We start from the raw sequence: 20,823 nt of genomic DNA on the forward strand, positions 1-20,823 counted from the left end.
AATGAGACTATGAACCTCATTCTCAAACCAAGGCTTACTTAAAATTTCTATTACCTGGCTATTTTCACACTGATGTTAGTATTAATCACTTAGTGTTATTTCAGAGGGAGACAATTAGTAACAGAAACAAATAGTTAAAACTATAGTATTCCACGGTTGTCAGCATGATCTGACTTAAAAATGATTGCTTTTCAGAATATATATTTCTTGCAACGATGAGAAGATTCATAGAAACCCACTTGTAACTAGGGCTTTATTTAAAATTAAAATTCCTATTAGGCCTGAGAAATGGACTCAACTTCGGAATTAGTTTTTCTCTCAAATGTGAAAAAATGGGTAATATGTAAAAATACTACAATAATGTTTAGAGGAATATTTGGAAGGACTGTCAAGGATGAGAGAGTAAAACAAGATACAAAAGATAATGGTGGGACGTGATGATGGAATTTAATATGACAGATACATTCCCCTCCCCAAAGCCAATCCTCCTTCCCTATTAAGAAACTCTAAACTTCATTCAGAGAGTAATGTGTGTCTAGCTAAAATTTTTCCTTCCAGTACTTGCATATATCTAGGAGGATGGGACATATGACAGAATTCCAGTGAATGCTGAGAAGCTCTGGGAAAGCTTATCTTTCCCAGATATACACATTTCATCTTGTTACCTGCCTCTTCCTCCCTCTTTCCACACAGAAAGTAGACATTACAGCTAGCATCTGGGCAACATTTTTACAACTATGAGGCAGTAAGCCAAAGGAAAGAGGATAAGAAAAGCGGTAATGAAATACTAGAAGAATTTGAATTTTTGGAAATAATACGGAGACAGTCCTGAAGTGGCCATCTCCCAGATTTCTTACTAAGACTCCTTGTCAATTGTGCTTTCTGTTACATACAGTCAAGTGCACATGTACCTGATACATCAATATCCAATGACAATAAGATAGAAAAGAATGATGATTACTGAGGGAAAAATGAGGGGCAAAGATGAAATGAAATGGCAAATGACATAAAATCCTACTGAGATCATGCAATGGACCTACAACACTAATTCCTTCCTTCAGAAAAGACAGAAGTGCAGAATAAGTCATTAGGTTCAAATACAAAGAGACCCAATGCTTCAATTGGCTGAATCAAATGTAACTCTGTCCTGTGCTGTGATTGCTATTACAAAAGTACATGCATAGGCATTGAAACTGGATATTATATATCCTACAGAGAAGAGAATGGAAGAGATTTAGAATCAATTTACTATTTCTCTTGTAATCCATTAGGAGGAATTCCCATTGAGAACTCATATGCCTCACTCTAATCATGGCTCTATCTGAAAGACCTGAGAAGAGAGTTAAGTAGAAACACTGGGTAGCTGGTTTTTGAGTATTGCACATGCTACTTGGAAACAAAAACACAGTAACACAGTACAGCAATCTGGGAGCACACAGGCAATAATCCATGGCAGGTGCTAGACTGGTCTATATATCAAACACACAAGTAACCATATAAATAAATGAAGCCAAAGCTTTGGGGTTGCAAATCAGTGATGAGGCAGGTGTCCCCTCAAAGTAAGAATGCATCCTCTTATATGAGAGGAATGTCCGCACAGCACAACATGTCCCAAAAGTTCACTGTCCAGTCTAAACATATTGGTCTTCTTTAGAAGTTCACTATGGTTCACTGAACTGATACTGGTTCAGACTGATAAAGAAGCAAAACAATGGGCTTGAGAACAAAAGCAAGAAATGAGATCGTCATGAGTAGACTCATCAGGGTCTGCTTGTAGTTTTCACTGTATCCAACTTTAATTTCTTTTCTCTTCCAGTAAAGTAAGCTCAATATCTTCCCTATGGTTCCTTAACACAATAGCAAAATTGTAGGAACCAATATATAACAGTGGCATGCCGATACCCCTCTTTGTCAAAGTTTCACATGTACTCCAAAATTACAAACATCAACCTTGAGTGAAGGGACCAAAGTTTCTTGTGTTCCACATCCTCGTATAATTCATGTCATTTACACATTCCCATATGCCCTCAAAGCAGTTAGTAACTCATTAAGAAACACGGCTTGGATCACATAAGTGGTTAACGTTATAAAATGCCTACTAATTTATGGTTTGCCTTTTTAAAAAAGTTTCATCCTTCTCCCCTTCTTTCAAACAAGGCTTTCATTTCTGCTGCCCTCTCAGCACATGGTCTTTCACTGGGATCATAATGCATCATTTGATTATTTCTTTAAAAATTATACACTTATTGGTCTTCTCAAAACATTTGCAGCCTTATTGCTAATTAAACATGATGGATTCGGGGTCTTGGTTTGCCATCTGGGCCATGTGTCTCAGAACATCTTTTTTTGTGATGATTCCAAGAAGTCTCCTGGAGTGGAAACAAAACAGAAAAAAAGAAGTCAGTCTGACAGAAGAGATTCATGACCAAGCTCAGGGACAGACAAAATTGCCTAGCTTCCTTTGTAGGTAAGAAGGACCAATAGAATGTGCTCCAGCCAATGGCCTGTGTGCAAAGGTGACAGGTGCCTCTCTCAGGTCTCCTGTGCAGCTCTCTTGTCTTCCACTCTCCTCACCTGGCATCCAGGGACAACAGAATCAGTGAAGGACTCTGATGCACAGAACACTGGTTAATAAGTCATGAGACTGAAAGACATGGATCCCTGAATGACTGTGGCGAAGAGCCTGCAACTAGGATGGAATAAGTGAGAAAAATGATTCTTTCTTTCTTTGCTTGTACATTTTGAGACAGGCCTATGCAGGCCATGCCTTAAACTTGAAGTCCATGTCAGACTGAAATTTCTGATCTCCCGGCCTCAGTATCTCAAATGTAGGATTATAAACACACATTCACACACACACACACACACACACACACACACACACACACACACACATATATATATATACATACATATATATGATTAGCATAAAAAATAAATGGTTATTGCATAAGTCACTGATATCACAAGTTTGTTTGTTACACAGGCTGTGAACCTACAGTGACTAACACCATGCCTTCAATTTTAAGATTGTAATCAGTTTATAAAGAGCTATTAAAGCTATTGTCACAACTTGGCCACACCATAAAAAGTCTGAATATAAGGGTTTTCTTAGAATAAGAAATTAAGGTAGACATGGTAGTATATGCCTATTAATACTAGCACCAAGCAAGCAGAGACAAGAAGAATGCCATATGTTTGAGATTAGCCTGACCTACAGAGGGAGCTCCAGGCAAGTCTGGGGTACAAAGAAAGACTGTATCCAAAAAAAGTATTCTACTTTTAATTTTTTTGTTACTAGATGGGTAAAGTACAACATACACTCTGACCAAATACACATATCATCTCCTCTTCTAAAATTCCCTTGTATTCAATTCTGAAGAGTGTCAGTCTCTAGGGTTTGTTTTCTCTCTCTCTCTCTCTCTCTCTCTCTCTCTCTCTCTCTCTCTCTCTCTCTCTCTCTGTATGTGTGTGCAGACAGGGACACACACACACACACAGAGGCACATGCAAATACATATGCGCGGTACATGTACTTCATTGTGTACACGTGTGTGCCAAAGCCAGAGGTTAACTTATGGGTCTTCCTTCATTGCTAAACACCTTATTTTTAAAGACAAGTCTTTCATTGAACCTAGAGCTCATTGATTCAGCTCGGCTTGAGCAAATGAGCTTCAGAGACCCTCCTGCTTCCTGCTCCATCTACCCTATAGTGCTATGGTTGCAGATATGCAATACTACACCCTGCTTTTATGATGTTAATCAGCATACAAACTCACAATTTCACAGCAAGCACTTCACCAACTTAGCCAGGAACCCAGTTCCCAGAGTTGTTGTTATAGGTTTATCTGAACTGTACAAACCTAGAGACTGGGATGCAAATAGGGCTCCTGGATGATACTATGCCCATCTGAACCAACATTCATGCCAACCTTGCCTTCATTCTTCTATTAAATACTTGAATAATGGTCTGTGGAATCAAATCTTCTCCCTTTGGTGAAGTGAATTTTCCTACAAAGACAATGTGAACAAATTTCTTTGGAAAACATTCTATCACCTAATAAGTTTGCTCCATCTCCATCACAATGGGAAAAAAAAGGATCAGGAAGCAAGCTCCAGCAGCCTCTCCTCAGAATTATAGAGCAATATAAATGACAGGCCTCTACTTAATAGGGCTGTGTTAAGCCTCATAAAAATTAGAAATCACAGATACAATGCACTGTCATTTCACTCAAGCCTAATTAAGCCAACTCATGTTGTGCTACCTGGTAGTTAATATGAAAAAGCTACATTTGTCAAGGGGTGGCCATGTCAGCTACAGCTGGTGAACAAATCAGGCTGTCGCTGATCACACTGGACCTTAAACAATCTAGGAACTGTGGTATCTTTTTGCTGCTATTTTCTCAAGGCAATCCTCCTGTCTCAGGTTCCTCTGTGTTGGGAATACCAGGCATAAGCCACCACACCCAGCAAAATATGTACCTTCAATGTCTCACAACACAGTAAAATTCTATTGAAGCTGTTTTGTGGAACAGAAACGCTGCTCTGGCAAATCTGCCAAGATGACCTGCAGTCTTGGAATCACTCAGCCTGTACTGCTGTAACAAAATGCCACAGACATGGTGGCTGAATTAAAGTGTAAGATCAAGGTGCCAACAGAGCAGTTTTCCCAAGGCTTATCTTCTTGGGGGACAGATGGGGACCATCATGCTCCCGCTGTGTCTTCATATGGCCTCCTCTCTGTTTATAGATACTCTTTGGGTTCTTCCTCTTTTTTAAGGGACACTAGTCCTGTTGGATTAAGGATCTACCAAAATGGCCTCATTTAACCTTAAGGCTCAGTGCTTCTCCTCACACAGCCATACTAGGGTTAGGGCTTTACTATAGTAATTTAAAGGGAGACAATTCAGTCCTTCCCAGGACTTCAACTGTCTATATTGGATAACTGTGATAAACCATTCCCTCTGAATGCTTCCCTTTCTACATCATAGGAAATTCTAAAACTTATATAATACGTTGGACTGGCTTAAGTGAACTTATTGGGTTCCACATATGTTGGTCTACTAATATGTTGGTCTAGTCCTCAAACAACCTAATGGAACTAAACATTGATACCCTTCTTGTAATGGCATGCTAGCTTCTCCTGGGAATCCATCCACAAGTGTGACCAAAGCCAAGGGAAGTGCGGTATTCTGGGCTTCTTACATAGGAATGAGCCTGGCTTCAGCTAGTAACTCCTGAAAATCCTCTTTTCAAACTTGATTTGTCTCAGATGTTTGGGGATCAACTGCCATAATCAGGGTCCCTGCATTCATCCAATGAGAGGTGATGATTTTCCCAGTGACACTGTTATCCAGTATTAGGTCAATCACCATGCTTCAGTAGAAATATCACTGAATCCTCAATATTGCCCTTGGGTCTTCATAGTCATATGTAGCTTTTGAGACCAATATTCCAGAGGCCTGAGTCATGTCAGAGGCTTGAATGCCCCAGGGAAAGAAGACAGTTTTCCCCTCGGGGTCAGATATAATTTGTTCTCATTCTGCTGATACTAATTAGTTTCAAGAATACAGCAGAGCTAGCAAGGGGATTTGATGCTGGGAGAGGTCACTGTTTAAACCCAACTGGGAGTGTCTAGTGAGGATCCCTCCTAGATGGCTCTAGCTGAATATGTTCTATCCTTGATCTAAATGATACTCTGTACTCTTCTGCACTCCAGCAAGGCTTTACTCATGACTTCTCTACTTTGATACTTGTGGTAATTGGGGCGTTCTTTGTAGGGAGTACCCTGTCCTGTACATTACTCAGATTCTAACTGCTACTTGCTAGCAGGACTGCTACTTACCCCTGCCCTCCCCCACAAATGTAGCAACCAAAATTTCTTCAGATACTACCAAATGTTACCCCTTATTGAGAACCTACTGTCCAAACTAAAAAGAAGGGAGGGAAGGACTAAATTAATTAAGTGACCTCATTACTAAGCAACCCCACTTCTGGTTATATAGTCAAGAGAACTAAAAACATGTCTGCTTAACAACTTACACACTAATCTTATTTCCCAATAGACCCAACTGGAAACAGCCCAAATGTCTAGCAATAGAAAAATAAATAGACAAACAGTGGTTTATCCATACACTGAAAAGTTATGCCAGGCAGTGGTGGTGCACACCTTTAATCCCAACACTTGGAAAGTAGAGGCAGGCCTCTATGAGTTCGAGGCCAGCTTGGTCTACAAGAGCTAGTTCCTTTACAAACCCCAAAGCTACAAAGAAACCCTGTCTTGAAAACCCAAAAAAAAAAGTTATTCTGTAACTAAAAACATAGATGAATCTTGAAAATACTATACTAAGTGGAAAAGCCAATCACAGAAGGGCATACAGTATATTACCCCCTTGATATGACACATCCACACAGCTAAGATAGTAGATCAGTGATTGCCTAAGACTAGTACAAGAGGTGACAGCTAAGGGATACAGGCTTTTCTTTAAAAGTAATGGGAATGTTTTGGCTTTGATGGTGATGATGGATGCAAAATTCTTTTTCTATTCTAACTACCTAATTATATATTTTAAATGGGTGAATTGCAGGTTATGCAGTTATCTCAATAAAGCTTTAAGAGGGCCAGCAAGATGACTTAGCAAATAAAAGTGCTTGCTGTGCAAGGCTGAGACCTGGATTTGATTTCTGGAACCCAAGTGAAAAAAAAAAGTCAGGATACAGCAGCATGCATCTGTAACCCCAGCATTTCTACAGCAAAATGAAAGACAGAGAGAGGATAAGCACCTGGGGATGCTTAGAGAAGACGGTAATGTAAAGTCCACAGCAGAACAGAAACAAGAGAGACTCTGCCTCAAATGAGACGACAGGAGAGAAACAACTCCCAAAAGTTGTCCTCTGGCCTTGACACATGATCTGTGGTGCACATGTACTCATACACTGCCTCACAAGCATATAATATGCACATTCACAGCCAATTCTTATTCTTATTAATAAGTATTAAATTATCATTATTATAAAAATTTCATCTGTAAAAGAAAAGGGAATCAATAGAAACAAAGACAGGATCACATGGACTTATACAAAGTCCACCTCTCCGTTCAGATGCTAAAATCTGGTGATGGGAATAAAGGACAGGTGAAGAACTCTAGTGTAAGGGACCAGTTGCTGGAAGTGGAAAAGCATGGTTATTTTCAAGTGTTAGGAATCCGGTGTTCTTTCAAAATTAAAAAAGAAAATAGTTACAAAGCTAATTGCATACAGTTATAATATGCCACTAAGTAAACCATGATCAAGAATGAAATATGAGCAGATCAGCTAACAGGGACAGAGCATTCATAGTTGCTCTTCTGGTGGCAAGGGCCCCCCAGCTGAGCATCCTCAACATGTAAACAGTGCTTCAGCTTAACAAGCTCACTCATCTTCTGTTTTATGCGAAAACACAGATCATCATGACTACCTCTGTAACACTTGCCTTGGGAGATGTCACTTAGACTGGATTCCTTATTCCTTATTCCATAGTAGATGACAAGTTCCTTAGCTTTTTTTGTGTGTGTGGTGCTTAGGATTGAACTTAGAGACTCACACGTGCAAGGTAAGCACTCTACTACAGAATCATGTTCCCCATCCTCTAAAGTTTTTTTTCTTTTGAGATAGGATCTCACTAAGTTGCCCAGGCTGATCTTGAACTCACTATGCAGCCTAGGCAGCTTTGACTTTGCCATTCTCCTGACCTAGCCTCCTGAGTACATGGGATTTCAGGCTGGAGCCACTCATCCAGGGGACTTTTAATTTTAACACTTGGTTTGAGTGGTGCTGGGCATGGAACTCAGAATCATGTGCACACATTAAGTGATGTACCACTGATATATATCTCTGGCCTTCTATTTTAAAAACCCTTTGAGCCTTCTCCAGTTTTCAGCCACAATGAATGCTCAGTAAAAACACTAACTACAGTAATATCTCCTTGCAAAACCTATGGTCACTATCATTTGCAAGGTGATGAAACCATACATACATACCCTTCAATTGTCTATCTAGTCTGGACCTTGTTTTATTATCTTTACCCTTGAAACAGAAACCAAAGATCTAATATAGCCATGCGTGGTAACATGGGCCTATAGTCTCGGCTCATGGAAGGCTGAGGCAATAGGATCACTTGAGCCCAGAAACTTGGGGGCCAGGCTAGATAATTCGGTGAGATCAGTACCCTAACCACTACCACCACCACTCACAACAACAACAAAAATCAAGCATTTATAGCTCTGAAAACCTCTTCAAGTTCTGTGACTATAAAGTATGCAAGTTAGGTTGGTTCCAGCAGCGCTGAGGAAATATGCGTTCTAGCTCTGCCTTGGCTTTGAGCATAAACTACACCCTGACCTGCAATGGCAAAATATCAACCCAGAAGGAAGCAACATCAAATCTAGCAGGCGTCATTAGTGGCAGTGAATGTCCTGTTTGATTTAAATAAAGTGTTTGAACTCCTAGCTACTTTCTGTGGCACTCTGAAAATCAGCGAATTTGAAAATGGCCAGATTTATGCCAAAGGACCTAAACTGCAGACTGAAGCAGCTGAAGTCTTCTGAGACAGCTGCCCAGACCCCTGATTGGGGTGCACCCAACAAGGATAAGGGAAACCTAAAATAATCACCCAGACTTACTTTTCCTTTCTAGAACAACTAGGGGTAAAAACTCACCCAAACTTCATCTTAGTTCCTGAAGACTTCTTAGATTACCACACTCTGTGTACAAAGCACCTCTGGTTCCTAGTCTAGTTTTATGAAAATTCTGGGCCCCAGGCCCAGGGATAGCCTGCAGACAATCAGGTCAATGGACAGGCTCAGACCCTCATCCACTAGAACAGGGAAGGCACATGGCAATGGGACGCATCAAAACCATGAGCTAGCTTGAGCTGTGCCTGCCCTGGCTGAATGCCCAAGGAGAAGATGAAAGGCCTCACAAACAAGGATCCCTTGCCAGCACTATTGTATCAGCATCTGTATTTGTTTAAAACATGTAGAGCCAAAGAGAGAGAGGGAGCGTCGTTTTCTCTTAGAACATTCAGAGCCAATTTCAGCACCCAGATCTTCACAGGAAAACCTCATGGGGCTCCAAGAGGTATAAGTGGGCATTGGGGGCAGAATTTCCTGACTGAACTAGAAATTCCAATGATAACTGACATCAGCCTATTTTCGAGGAAAGGAGAAACTGCTATACACTTGAGATGGCCTGGGCAATCATTGTAGTATTTACTCCATGCTGAAAACCCAAGTGCAGATATTCATTTCAGTGGTTTTCAAAGCGGGATCCCCAGGAGCTTGTGCATTCTCTGTATAGGAAGGGGATTCTAGTGTGTGTTCAAGTGCGAGGAAGTAGAGAGTACCTCCAAAATCCATGGGCAGTGTGATCTGTAGCCTCAGTGAGAATGAAGAAGAAACCTGTCCTGCCAATTCGATGTTCTACAGGTAAATGTGCACACTGAACGTTTGCAGTCTGTACCCCTGTTACTAGATCAGCAGGAAGAAGCCAAATGAATAAGATTCCTTAATACTTAGCCCAAGATCCTTCTACTATGACACTACTTTTTTTTTAAGTCAAATTTGTGGTTTTGGTGCAGGAAATGTGTTGTACACTGTAGAATATTTAGCAGCACTGACTCTGGAAAAGTAGACTATGTTAGACCTCTGGAATCTATTTGTAGATCACACACACACACACACACACACACACACACACACACACAAATACACACACACATACTGGTCATCCACCCACATTCTGTCCTCATGTGAGAGTTAAGAGCCACACCCAACCTGCTTGCTCTGATGAATTCCCATTCCCTCCCTTGACTCCTTCACAGTAACTCAAGAGCAACAGCCCTTCAGACATCCACTTCACAGCCAACTTTGTTTTTCCCCCCAAGGGAAAATATTTATTGTCATATTGTATTTCCCAATGATTTATCCAGTGTAAAATGTACAAACTTACTGTGTATTTTAGATTCACATTCTTTTAAAATGATGTATGGTTGATGAAGGTTTCTAGAACTATGCACCTAAGTCTATTTTCCCCAGAGTTCTTGCAGTTTGATTGCTGCTGCTTTTTGGCATACTACTAGGGTTGTGAAGAGCTTTTATGCCATGGAATTTGATAGCTTGATGATATCATTGCTGAAACTTTTGCTTTGTGTTCTTATAGGGCAGGAAATCAACAACACAAATATCAAATGGCCACGGTAATGCCTAAGGTATAGTTCCCTGGGGGCCATTCTTCAGGCTCAGAGGTGTGGCTCAAGTTCAATAGCCTCGGAAGAATGTGCAGAGAAAGGTGTCCAGTCATCTGTCCTCTCTACTCCCAGCTTGGAGGCTGGAGATAAGAGAACTGCTGTATTTCTTCCTAGGCCAAGTGACACATAGCAGAAGAAACAAGCTGCTCTTTAGCTCCTCCCTTTGTCTCAACCTTCAGACTGAACACAGGCAACAGGATAGCCTAGAAGGCTATAGTCTAGTCTAGAAGTTTCTCCCTCTTCCCTCTGCTCGAAATTCCCAAGCTTCTTGTACATTTTCTTCTCAAGACATTCAACTCAGCTTAGTGGTATCATCTCTCAAGGACTGGGCCACTCCAATGGAGTTCCTTAAAGGCAGACACATTAAAGCTGGCCATAGTACACATATTTTCTTCCCTTGTCTGGATACTCACCCACTCCGTGTCACCAGGCATTGCCGGAGCCCCAGTTTCCGGAAGATGTCCACAACAGTCTCCATGGGTGTGTGGTCTGTGACAGTGAAAGGGCTCAAGTTCAAGATACGCCTCAATTTCAGGGGATGTGGGCTGTTAGCAGGCAGCTCAGGGGGCTCCTCTGTGAAGTACATGATGGAATTGCTCACAATGCCCTCTTGCCTCTGTCTGGCATTCTCTAGAATAATGGCAAAGAAAAAAATGATAAGACACACACAAAAAATCTTGTACTTAACTACCCCACCTGCTCTTATACAGCGTCTCACAAAGGGGAGTTCTGAGGGCAAAAGGCACAGTCATAACAAGTACTTCAGCCAAACATATGTGAACCTGGCATCCTCACATGCTGTGAGAGGGGGCCCCTGCTGTGACAAGAATGTTCACTGCCAATACCTTGCAAGATAGGCCCCCACCAACATGGCCTTTTGCAAATGTCCACTGTTTTTTTCCTAGACTCCAGAGCACTCCAAAAGACCAAAGGTCCTTCATCCTTGCTTTTACACCATCTCACCATGGACTGAAGTTCATGAGGACAAGAAACCTCATTTCACTGCCCAATAACCTTAGCACATTGATTTTTACAAACGAGCTTACAACTGGCCTAAATGGCATTATGAATCCTAGAGGAATGAGAAACCAATAATACTTGTCCAGGCTCACAGCCCAGAAATGCAGCTCAATCCCAAATATGACCCTGGGGACCAAAGAAACAAGCCCAGAAAAGCTACATCCCTCTGCTTCTTAATTCTCCTCTCTTTAAAATGTGCCATTTCATAGATTTCACAAAGAAAGACAGTAAAACTGTTATGGTGGCAATTAGTCTATTTCTGTCTGTAGGCAAGGCCATATGAAGCTAAAGAGAAAGTAGAGTAACCGGAATTCATTAGAAATACAGCTTAATGTAGTGCTAGAAACCCAAGCTATTTTAAGTCACACATGAAATAAATCCATCGGTCTCAAGATATTTCTCCAAGGCCATTTTCCTTCTCTTGGAATTTTAATCTTCCTTTTAGTTCATGGGAAAAGGTTAGGGAAAATGTACAGCAGGGCCTGCCTTAAAAAATGAATTCCAGTACAATTCTTAACCTTCTCAAAGACTACTATTCTCCTATATTGTTCCTTCAGAAATAAAATTCTTACTGCCTCCTCTAAGAGCATTTAGTGCAATAGAGTACACTAATGGAAAACTGGCGGCATTTGGAGTCAGGCTGAGTCTGAAAGGGGGGCTCTGTTGTAAAGAGGAAAGGAGGACCTGCTGGGCAAATGCCTGCACATTATACGGGTCAGGTTGAATCCTGTTATATCAAATGGGATGTGATTCAACCACAAATACCCAATGACACTGATGTGCATGTTTTCAACTGCAGGTCCTACATAATCCACACTACAGGCTACACACTGTGCTCTTGTTTCCTAATCCAAGGGGTTCTGTCTTAAAGCTCTCAGGCACAGAGGCCATATTCAGTACATACTTATTTGCTCATTTCCACAAACCAATATATTCTCTTAAAGCCCTACATAACATAATTTCCATCCACTTCAACAATCATATTTGAACATCAGGATTGGATCAAGCCACAAGCCTTAATCAAGAACTGATCACATGGATTTGCCAAGTCCCTCATAAAACCAACCAGCCCAGATGCTGAAATAAATAGCAAGCTCATGTTTCCTCAGAATCTACTGATACTGTTTGAGCCTTGATAATAACAGCTACACATTCAATGAAGAAACCTTGATAATAACAGCTGCACATTCAACGAAGAAACCTTGATAAATAGCTACATATTCAATGAAGTCTTGCACACCAGCATATCATTTTTTGCCAAGTTCTAAGCATGCAGTAGGCACAAAACATTTTGTTAATGATTTATTTTTGACAGGTGGTGGTGGTTCATGCCTTTATTCCCAGCACTCAGGAGGCAGAGGCAGAGGCAGGCAGATCTCAGTGAGTTTGAGGCCAGTCTAGACTACAGGGTGAGTTCCAGGATATCCAGGGCGACACACACGCACATGTGTGTGAGAGAAGGGAGGATCTAGAGAGAGAGAGAGAGAGAGAGAGAGAGAGAGAGAGAGAGAGAGAGAGAGAGAATTTATAGAGGCCAGAAGGAGGCATTGGACCCTCTAGAACTGGAGTTACATATAGATAGATATACTGGCAGTTGCAAGCCACCTGACATGGGTGCTGAGAACTCAACTTGGATCCTTTGGAAGTTTAGCAAGTGCTCTTAAGTTGCTGAGTCATCGTTTTAGCCCCAACACAAAACGTTTCTGTCACATGCATGCATATAAGCATGAATGGATAAAATCTACTAAATGTCTTTGTCGTGAAGAATAGAGCCTATTTCATGGAGGAAGGAGGCATTAGAAAGGAATGTCCAGGGGCTATCCACCACCAGGCAAGGATTTTAACCATCAGGTAGGGTAAGATAGGAATCTGAGCTGTGCTTCTTGCTATTCTGGGATGACAATTGTTGCTCCTTTCACAATGGCTCTCCTAGGTCACTTTGAAACTTTGAAAGGTTTACATTAAGGTTTCAAACTCTAGAGAAGGGGGTGCTATACATATACCTCTGAGTCATATCTTCAATCTTCAAACATACTTTTTTTAACACACAAACGACATGAAGAAAATGCACTGAATATTAGCAATGATGGCCCTTTTGAACAGTAGTGAGAATGAAGCTACTGCATGTACTGTCTTTTTAGGATCCTAGTCTATTTGGATGCATACCTTGCTAAACCTGGATGGAGTGGGGAGGGCCTTGGACTTCCCACAGGGCAGGGCACCCTGTTCACGCTTAGGACTGGAGGGGGAGGGGCAAGGGGAAAAGGAGGAGTGGTGGAGCAGGAAGGAAGTGGGAGGAGGGGAGGAAGTGGAAATTTCGATTGGTATTATTTATAAAGTAATAAAAAAATAATCTGCTGAAAAAAAGAAATCATTAGCAAAAGAATTCCAATTTTTTTCAATAACATAAGAGCTTGAATTACCTTTACTTTTAAAATGTAATAAAAACTTCATTTTTAAATTTTTGAGAGTTCAAGCACTTAAATGTTTCTTTCAGTGTTTTTACTGTAGAAGGCTTCATCATGATATTGTACTAGAACTAGTCTGGGTGGACACAGTTCCTTTAAAAATGATGTATATTGGACTTTCCACAGGGCAGGGAACCCTGACTGCTCTTCGGACTGGAGAGGGAGGGGGAGAGGAGTGGGGGGAGGAGGAGAAGAGTGGGAGGAGGGGGAGGGAAATGGGAGGCTGGGAGGAGGCGGGAATTTCTTTTTTTTTCTTTCAATAAAAAAAAGAATCAAAAAAATGATGTATATTTCATGAGCACCTACTAAAGCTGCTCGACTTCATATTCCACTTTCCAGCAGCAAGAGTGTCAGATGCAAAGAGGGTAATAAATACAGTGTTGGGGAAATGAATTTCACATAATGGGACTGATAAAGAAAAATTTAAAAATTAGAAATAAGCAAATACCCACAAAGTCTATGAGTGGCTTCAAAGCAATGATTCTTAACTGGATTCAGATTTGTCCCCAGTCTTAAGAGAATTCGGTAATGTCTGGAGGCCCTTTGGGCTGTTACAAAATGGAAAGGGGGGAGTGCCACTGGATTTTAGTGGAGAGAAAGCAAGAATGCTATTCAAAACCCTACAGTGCGTCGGACAGTCCCAACCACATCCAAATGTCAGTGGTATTAAGGTTAAAAGCCTTTACTTTAGAGTAATTGCTTCCAGTGAGGCAACGCTCTATCATTCACTTGGTTAAGAATGCTTCCATAAAACAAACACAATTAACAAGGAAGATTAAAATGGAAAATTGGAAGCAACCACTCTTGCGCTAAGTAGCAGAATGACATGATTTAAAGACTACATAGAAAGAAAAGCAGATTATTCTATTAGATACTATCCACCGAGGCGTGGAAAAATCTTACAGACGCTGTGTATTTTAACACATAGCAGAAAGTAATTAACACCACTATTCCACATGACCCATTCCAATAATTAACAGTGCTTCCAGACAGAAACCTCTACACTTAAGCGTCTGTCTGGCATATCTGATACCTGTCTTCTCATTTGGTCCTGAAGGCGGATCCCTTTATGCAAGTAAGCATCTTCCATATGCTGGAGAATCATTATTAAGTCATCCACCAGATGAAAAACTTGCGAGTTCCCTAAACTCTTCCCCATAACTCTAACTTTCCATTCCTTTAATCATCTCTGTGGCTTCCCACTGAGTCCTCTTGGAACCTGTACTTTCTTAATTGCAGAAGCCAGGACTTGAAAACTCTGAGCCCTGCTGAGAACAGAAGGATCTTCATATTTGCAAAGAGTAATGAGAGGTAAAATCCACTTGCCAGGAGTTTGAACAAGGGTCACACACAGGGCCCCACTGGCTAAAAAACTCTGATGGCCAAGAGTTGGTGCTAACCATCATTCTCTAATATAAAGGCAATGGCTGGGTTCTGGCATTCCAGAGAAAGATTATGAACGACAAAACATAATAACGCATATGTGTGAAAACACTATTAGGAGAGCCATTACTTTGTTTGCTAATGTAAAAAAAAAAAGATTTGAAGTTTTAGAAGAAAAGAACAGATTGGAAGAAAATCCTTATTTTGCTTATTTCTCATTCTTTACTCATGATAACTTTCTTGAAAGTTCCTTGCAAAAGCTCTGCTTCTAATCCCCTTAAAAGTAAACTTGGCATGGGAGAGTTTTTAGCAGAATGTTTAATGTCCTATCCTGATAGTCATACAAGGGCATATAATTCCTCAAATACAGGCCTTGAATCTCACCACCAGAATGTGGTGATCCCTCAGCTTCCATGGCTTAGGAAAACAGCTTGTCTGATTCCCTGGAGCAAAATACCCCTCGCCTTTCAGCAAGTCGTGGAAATAACAGCTTCTGCACTATGATGGGCCTAATCAAAAGCACAGAAATATGATTTGCACTGCATGGTGCCTCTTCAGATATTCCAAACATAGCTTCTGAGGGGGTGCATGCTTGCAGAGCTTAAATTTCCTCCCCCGCCAGTTGATGCCAATTATCGCTTCCCACTTGATTACAGTAATGGATTTAACCAAAATTAGTAAGATGTCTCTTAGCAGGTGTGCCTGTAGCAACACAATTGGTAATGGATTATGTGACATTTATTATTTCAGGTTCTAAACTCAATCTTTGCATCAAAGATTTTTGGGGGGTTGAATGCATTTTAAAGGCAACTGATTATATTATTTTAAAACAAATCCAACCCTTCTTAAACAACTTTTTAACGATCTTATTATTTGTTGGGCAATATTTACCCCTCAAGGCACTTCCCTGTTCCAAGGCAGGACCTATATAAAGAGAAACATCTCTGAGCACTCATACAGGAATTTGCCATTGTTCCTAAAATGTAAACTCAAACTTTGTTTTCTGTGTGAGTTAACCATTAAAGTTAGAAGGCAGCAAGCACACTACACAAACATTTGGATAGCTTTAGTGGAAGATATCTTAAATATATTTTAAGCTATTTAGTACGGGGAAAGGGTTTTAAAAATAGAAAAGGAAGTGCCTGGGAAATAGGAACAAAGAGCCAGACCAAAGAGCAGTCTGGTGAAGATGTGTTCACAGTGAGGTAATCAGCAGTCAGGCAGGAGAAAGAAGTTCGCATTGTTACACTGCAGGGACATTCAGAAAGATGTGGTGGAATGTAACACTGTCCTATGGGCAGGAAAATTGTGCCAGAGGTTTGTCCCCATGTGATATAGGGGTATTTCACAGGTCATGGAGCAAGATTGCTGATGGGCAGGTCTTGATGTTTGTCGTGTATGAGAAGATGGACTACACTGGTCTTTGCAACCGCTTACATCCTGAGGTCCACAGAACTTCAGTCCTCTGAGGCACATTATTTCTCCTTGCCTAGAGCTCTCTCTATAACCCTTACCCAGGTCTACCTCTTGCTTTCCTTCCAGTGTAGCCATCCCTGGCGAAAAGGATCCATAGATTATCTTCCTTGAACAGCCTGTCTTTGGAATATTCCACCCGTATATCATTCCTTTCTCTGTTACCAAAGGAAAGAGCCTGACCCTCGGGGTGATTGACTTCAATTCAAACACTAGGAAAACCTAATCACATCAAACTAATTTCTAGTGATGCTGCTTGCTAACCCACATAGGCCCCAAGTGGTTGGATTGGAAATAATGGCAGAGACTGAAGCAAAGACTTGTGGGGTACCAGAGAGAACTCCCACACTTAATTGGGGGTGACTATGCTACCCAAAAGTCCATTTTTGACATAAGCTATGTTGTTTAACTTTGTTCTCAAGCATCCCTTCCTTTCAGCTTTAGTCAAAAATTCCTTTAAAAACAGCAGCAGCAACATAACTCCCAGCAGGAATAGACTTCCAGTGGCTGCCTGTACCCACAGCAACTACTTTCTAACCAGGGATATCTACCCCAGGGCTTGAGTTTAAACCTTTAAACCTTGGCTCTTCACAATGTGAGTTGGTGGCAGAAACACTGACATGCCTGGGAAGCTCAGAAGGACTACAGATTCTCAGCCTCCTGCGGGCCATATTAGTTCATTTAGAATTTATATCTTCTTTTCTTTTTTGGTGTTTTGAGACAGGGTTTCTCTGTGTTGTCCTGGCTGTCCTGGAATTGACTCTGTAGATGAGGCTGGCCTCAAACTCATAAAGATCTACCTGTCTCTTCCTCCACAGTGCTGCAATTAAAGGTATGTGGCACCATCACCCAGCTCAGAATTTGTATCTTTTTTTTATTGAAACAATTTCCGTCTCCTCCCCGTCTCCCATTTCCTTCCCCCTCCTCTCACTCCTCTTCCCCCCCCCCACTCCATTCCCCCTCCCTCTCCAATCTGAAGAGCGGTCCGGATTCCCTGCCCTGTGGGAAGTCCAAGGTCCTCCCGCCTCCAGCATCCAAACAGGCCAGTTCATGCAGTAGGATCAAAACCCAGTGCCATTGTCCTTGGCTTCTCAATCAAAGCTTGGAAGACTCTGGCTTTTTAAAAAAAATTTTTTCATTAAATGTGTTTGTACAACCACATAATCACAATGAGTGCACTGTATTTACATCACTTCTACCCCTTCTTCTCCCCTTCCAGCTCCTCCTATGTTTCTCTGCCATATCCTCCTCTAAGTTTCATGTTCCCTTCTTGTATAGATATTACATATATGCATATACATATGTATGCACACACAGCCCATTGACTCCAATTAGTGTTGTCCATTCGTGCACAGGTTTAGGACTGACAACTTAGGATTGAGTGACATTTGGGGGCTTGTCAAGGAAGCCCCTGACTTAGTGAACTCCCTGAGACCCATATGCAGATTCGAGGGCCACAAAAGCTACCATTAGGCTCTGAGGGAAAGGTAAGAGTCTCCCTGTTCATACTCACTTATAGCCAAGATCAAAGGAAAGGTGAGAGCCTCCCTGTCCATACTCACTTATAGCCAAGATCAGCTCTCGCCTCTGGGCAAAGCCAATGAGACGCTCTGAGTCTCTGGAGACCACCACAGGAAAGCCGTTGTAGTCTGTCTCTTTGATGAGTGTCTCCACGTCCTCCACAGTCATGCTGTCCTGGGTGAGTACCGACAATGGTGGTTCTCCCCTCCGGGGCCGCATCACATCTGTGGCCAGGGTACGGTGGGTGAACTCATCCTTCACATCGAGAAATGGGTACCCATTCAGATGGATGTGAGCTTCATAAATCCCTTCTTTCCCAAAGGCATCAGCCACCCACTTGCTGGTGACAGCAGCTGCCATCAGGGGCACAATATACTCCAGGCCTCCAGTCAGTTCAAACATGATGACTACCAGTGACACCGTCATCCTAGTCACCCCACCTAAAACAGAAAACAGTGAGATGTGACAGCTCAGCCACAGACCCCATGAGAATGTGATTCGTGCAAACAGACAAGCTCACAGAACAGAATTTCACCCCAGGCAAGCTCTCTAATGAGAACTTTCTGTCCATCTCATACTTGTTCCATGAAGTCAGTCCCACATGATGCCGGGGCTCAGGGAATGTTAAACCCAGCTTTGCATCAGGGACCTGTATTGCTCCACAGGGAGCTCTACTCCCAGGAACATGGGTGCCTATTCTCCCAGTTAATGTGCCTGACCCTTTGATGAGAGGGTCCTACCAGGCTAGCCAGGCTCCTGACAGTGCAAGCAACTCAGAAGCCAAGAAGCTGGAGAGATTATTATAATATTGAGTTGGACAGGGATCAGGCTTTAAATCCCTAGGTATTGAAAGGCAATTCCCACCAAATCCTACTCCAATAAACTTAAACCAGGATCTCTTAACCTCTGTACATGAAATATTTGGGGCTGGGCTATTCTATGTTATCAAGAAGGTGCTATGCTTGAAAGCTAAGCAATCGCTGTGCCTGCTACCCACTACACACAAGTGGCACTTATAGTTATGAAAAGGAAAAGTGTCTCCAAATATTACCAGAGGCAGAATCACTGCTTGCTTAGAAGCCATATTCTAGATGGGACAGCTATAAGACAGTAGAGATTTCATCACCATGGGCTCTGGATGGCTGGACAGAGGAGAATCCTTCTGCTAACACTTGAAGGCGTGTGTGTGTGTGTGTGTGTGTGTGTGTGTGTGTGTGTGTGTGTATCTGTATGTCTGTGTGTCTGTGTGTGTTGCACAAGACATGAGCTACTAAGATGTAGGAATTTGCTTGTTATCAGAGGATAGCCTAACCTTATCCCTAGTGAAGCCATCTCTTCTTTCTTGTCTGACTTCTAAGGGAGATCAGCACCCTGCCCTCTTCCTTCCCCACCTATGGCTGTACCTAGACAGGCTGCAGCTCCCACCATCGCATAAAGTCCTGGTGTGACACAGTCTGCTCCAGGCCTGCACCAGTTCCTGAAGATGATCCAGTCATGGTGATGGTAAGCCAGCTGCTCTACACCGATTCCCACCATCCGGCCTGCCATGGCTCCTACAGCCATGCTGGGGATGAAGAGGCCTGAAGGAATCTCAAAGGGGCACAAAGAGAAAAGGTAGCCTGAGAAAAGGAGGCCCACTTCTACTGCCCAGTCCCAAGGAGAGTGAGAGTCCCCCACCCCATTTGCATGTGGCTTGGGTCTTCAAAGGAGACACAGCTCTTCAAAACAAGTAAGCCGGGAAAAGGTGAGACAAATGATTCGACCTGCTCAGTTGCTTAGTTGTTGAACTCCACTGCAGCTCAAAAAGAACACAGTTTGACACTTTCATTTCCTCTCCTTCAAAAGCCAGCCCCTCTGCCTGCTGTGCATCAAAGAATGATAAGCTTCACTGCAGATAACATTCCAAGCCAGCATCTGTCACTTGAGCCTCTCACAACTTTCTCACTCCCCGAACTGTGTCATTCACACTGGTTTTGAAAATTAAATGTCAAGCCACAGCATGAGAATAGATGAGAAAGGCCTTCAACTGTTCCCAGGTAAAATAAAGAAACTGAGTGCATTGTGTCACCATAGCAGTTCTGGATCCTTCAAAAGCTTTTCAAAGACTTAGTACTCTCTTCAAAGGGTGCTGGCTGGACACTTATCAGGGAGAGAGGATAAAAATCTCCCCTTCCTGACTAGACACAAATTTCAGAATATTTTTCAGCCATCTTAGGACAACAAGGAAGCAGACTGTGTGGCCTAATAGTAGTTGGTAGCGGTGAGTTTTCTACTTCTATGAATGAAAATATCTCTTAGCTTAGTTGGTTTATAGATGGGCTACAGAAGCTCTGACTCCCCGTATTCAGTGAGAACCCACAAGCTTGGAGATCTCCCAGTGGCAGCTCCTCTCACCATCCCAGTAGTCATCAATCTGAAAATGGAGGCAGATCTTTAACCTCACCAAAGTGAAGGGGAGGAAGCAGCCTCTTGTGCAATTTCTAGAGTTTGGAATGATCTTAAAGAAACCGTCTCTTTTGGATTTCCCTTACTCCACAATCGTTGACTCCCTCTTAACTTCAATATAGGCCTTTCTTACTAAGCATAAAGGACTGATAGCATCTTCCTTGGACACAAAGACAAACTCCTTTGGTAGAAATGGAAGATTAAGAATGAGCCATCTACTTAATGAGT

At 42.0% G+C, this 20,823-nt stretch overlaps 1 protein-coding gene across 3 annotated transcripts in view; it reads right to left on the reverse strand.

The window, feature by feature from the left end:
• Positions 1-1,229: 1,229 nt before the first annotated feature.
• LOC121444457 (H(+)/Cl(-) exchange transporter 4) overlaps positions 1,230-20,823 on the reverse strand; it is a 68,916-nt gene continuing 49,322 nt past the window's right edge. For all 3 annotated transcript variants that reach the window (XM_041646262.1, XM_041646261.1, XM_041646264.1), the window contains 4 exons: positions 19,554-19,740; positions 18,192-18,590; positions 10,699-10,915; positions 1,230-2,369 (listed from right to left, as the gene is read on the reverse strand). In XM_041646262.1, the coding sequence (XP_041502196.1) occupies positions 2,279-2,369; positions 10,699-10,915; positions 18,192-18,590; positions 19,554-19,740 (894 nt within the window). In that variant the 3' untranslated portion in view covers positions 1,230-2,278. The remainder of the gene's footprint in view (positions 2,370-10,698; positions 10,916-18,191; positions 18,591-19,553; positions 19,741-20,823) is intronic.

This window comes from Microtus oregoni, unplaced genomic scaffold (assembly GCF_018167655.1).
Source record: "Microtus oregoni isolate MIOR12 unplaced genomic scaffold, Mior012 000127F_ref0000509, whole genome shotgun sequence".
NCBI classification, from domain to species: Eukaryota; Metazoa; Chordata; class Mammalia; order Rodentia; family Cricetidae; genus Microtus; species Microtus oregoni.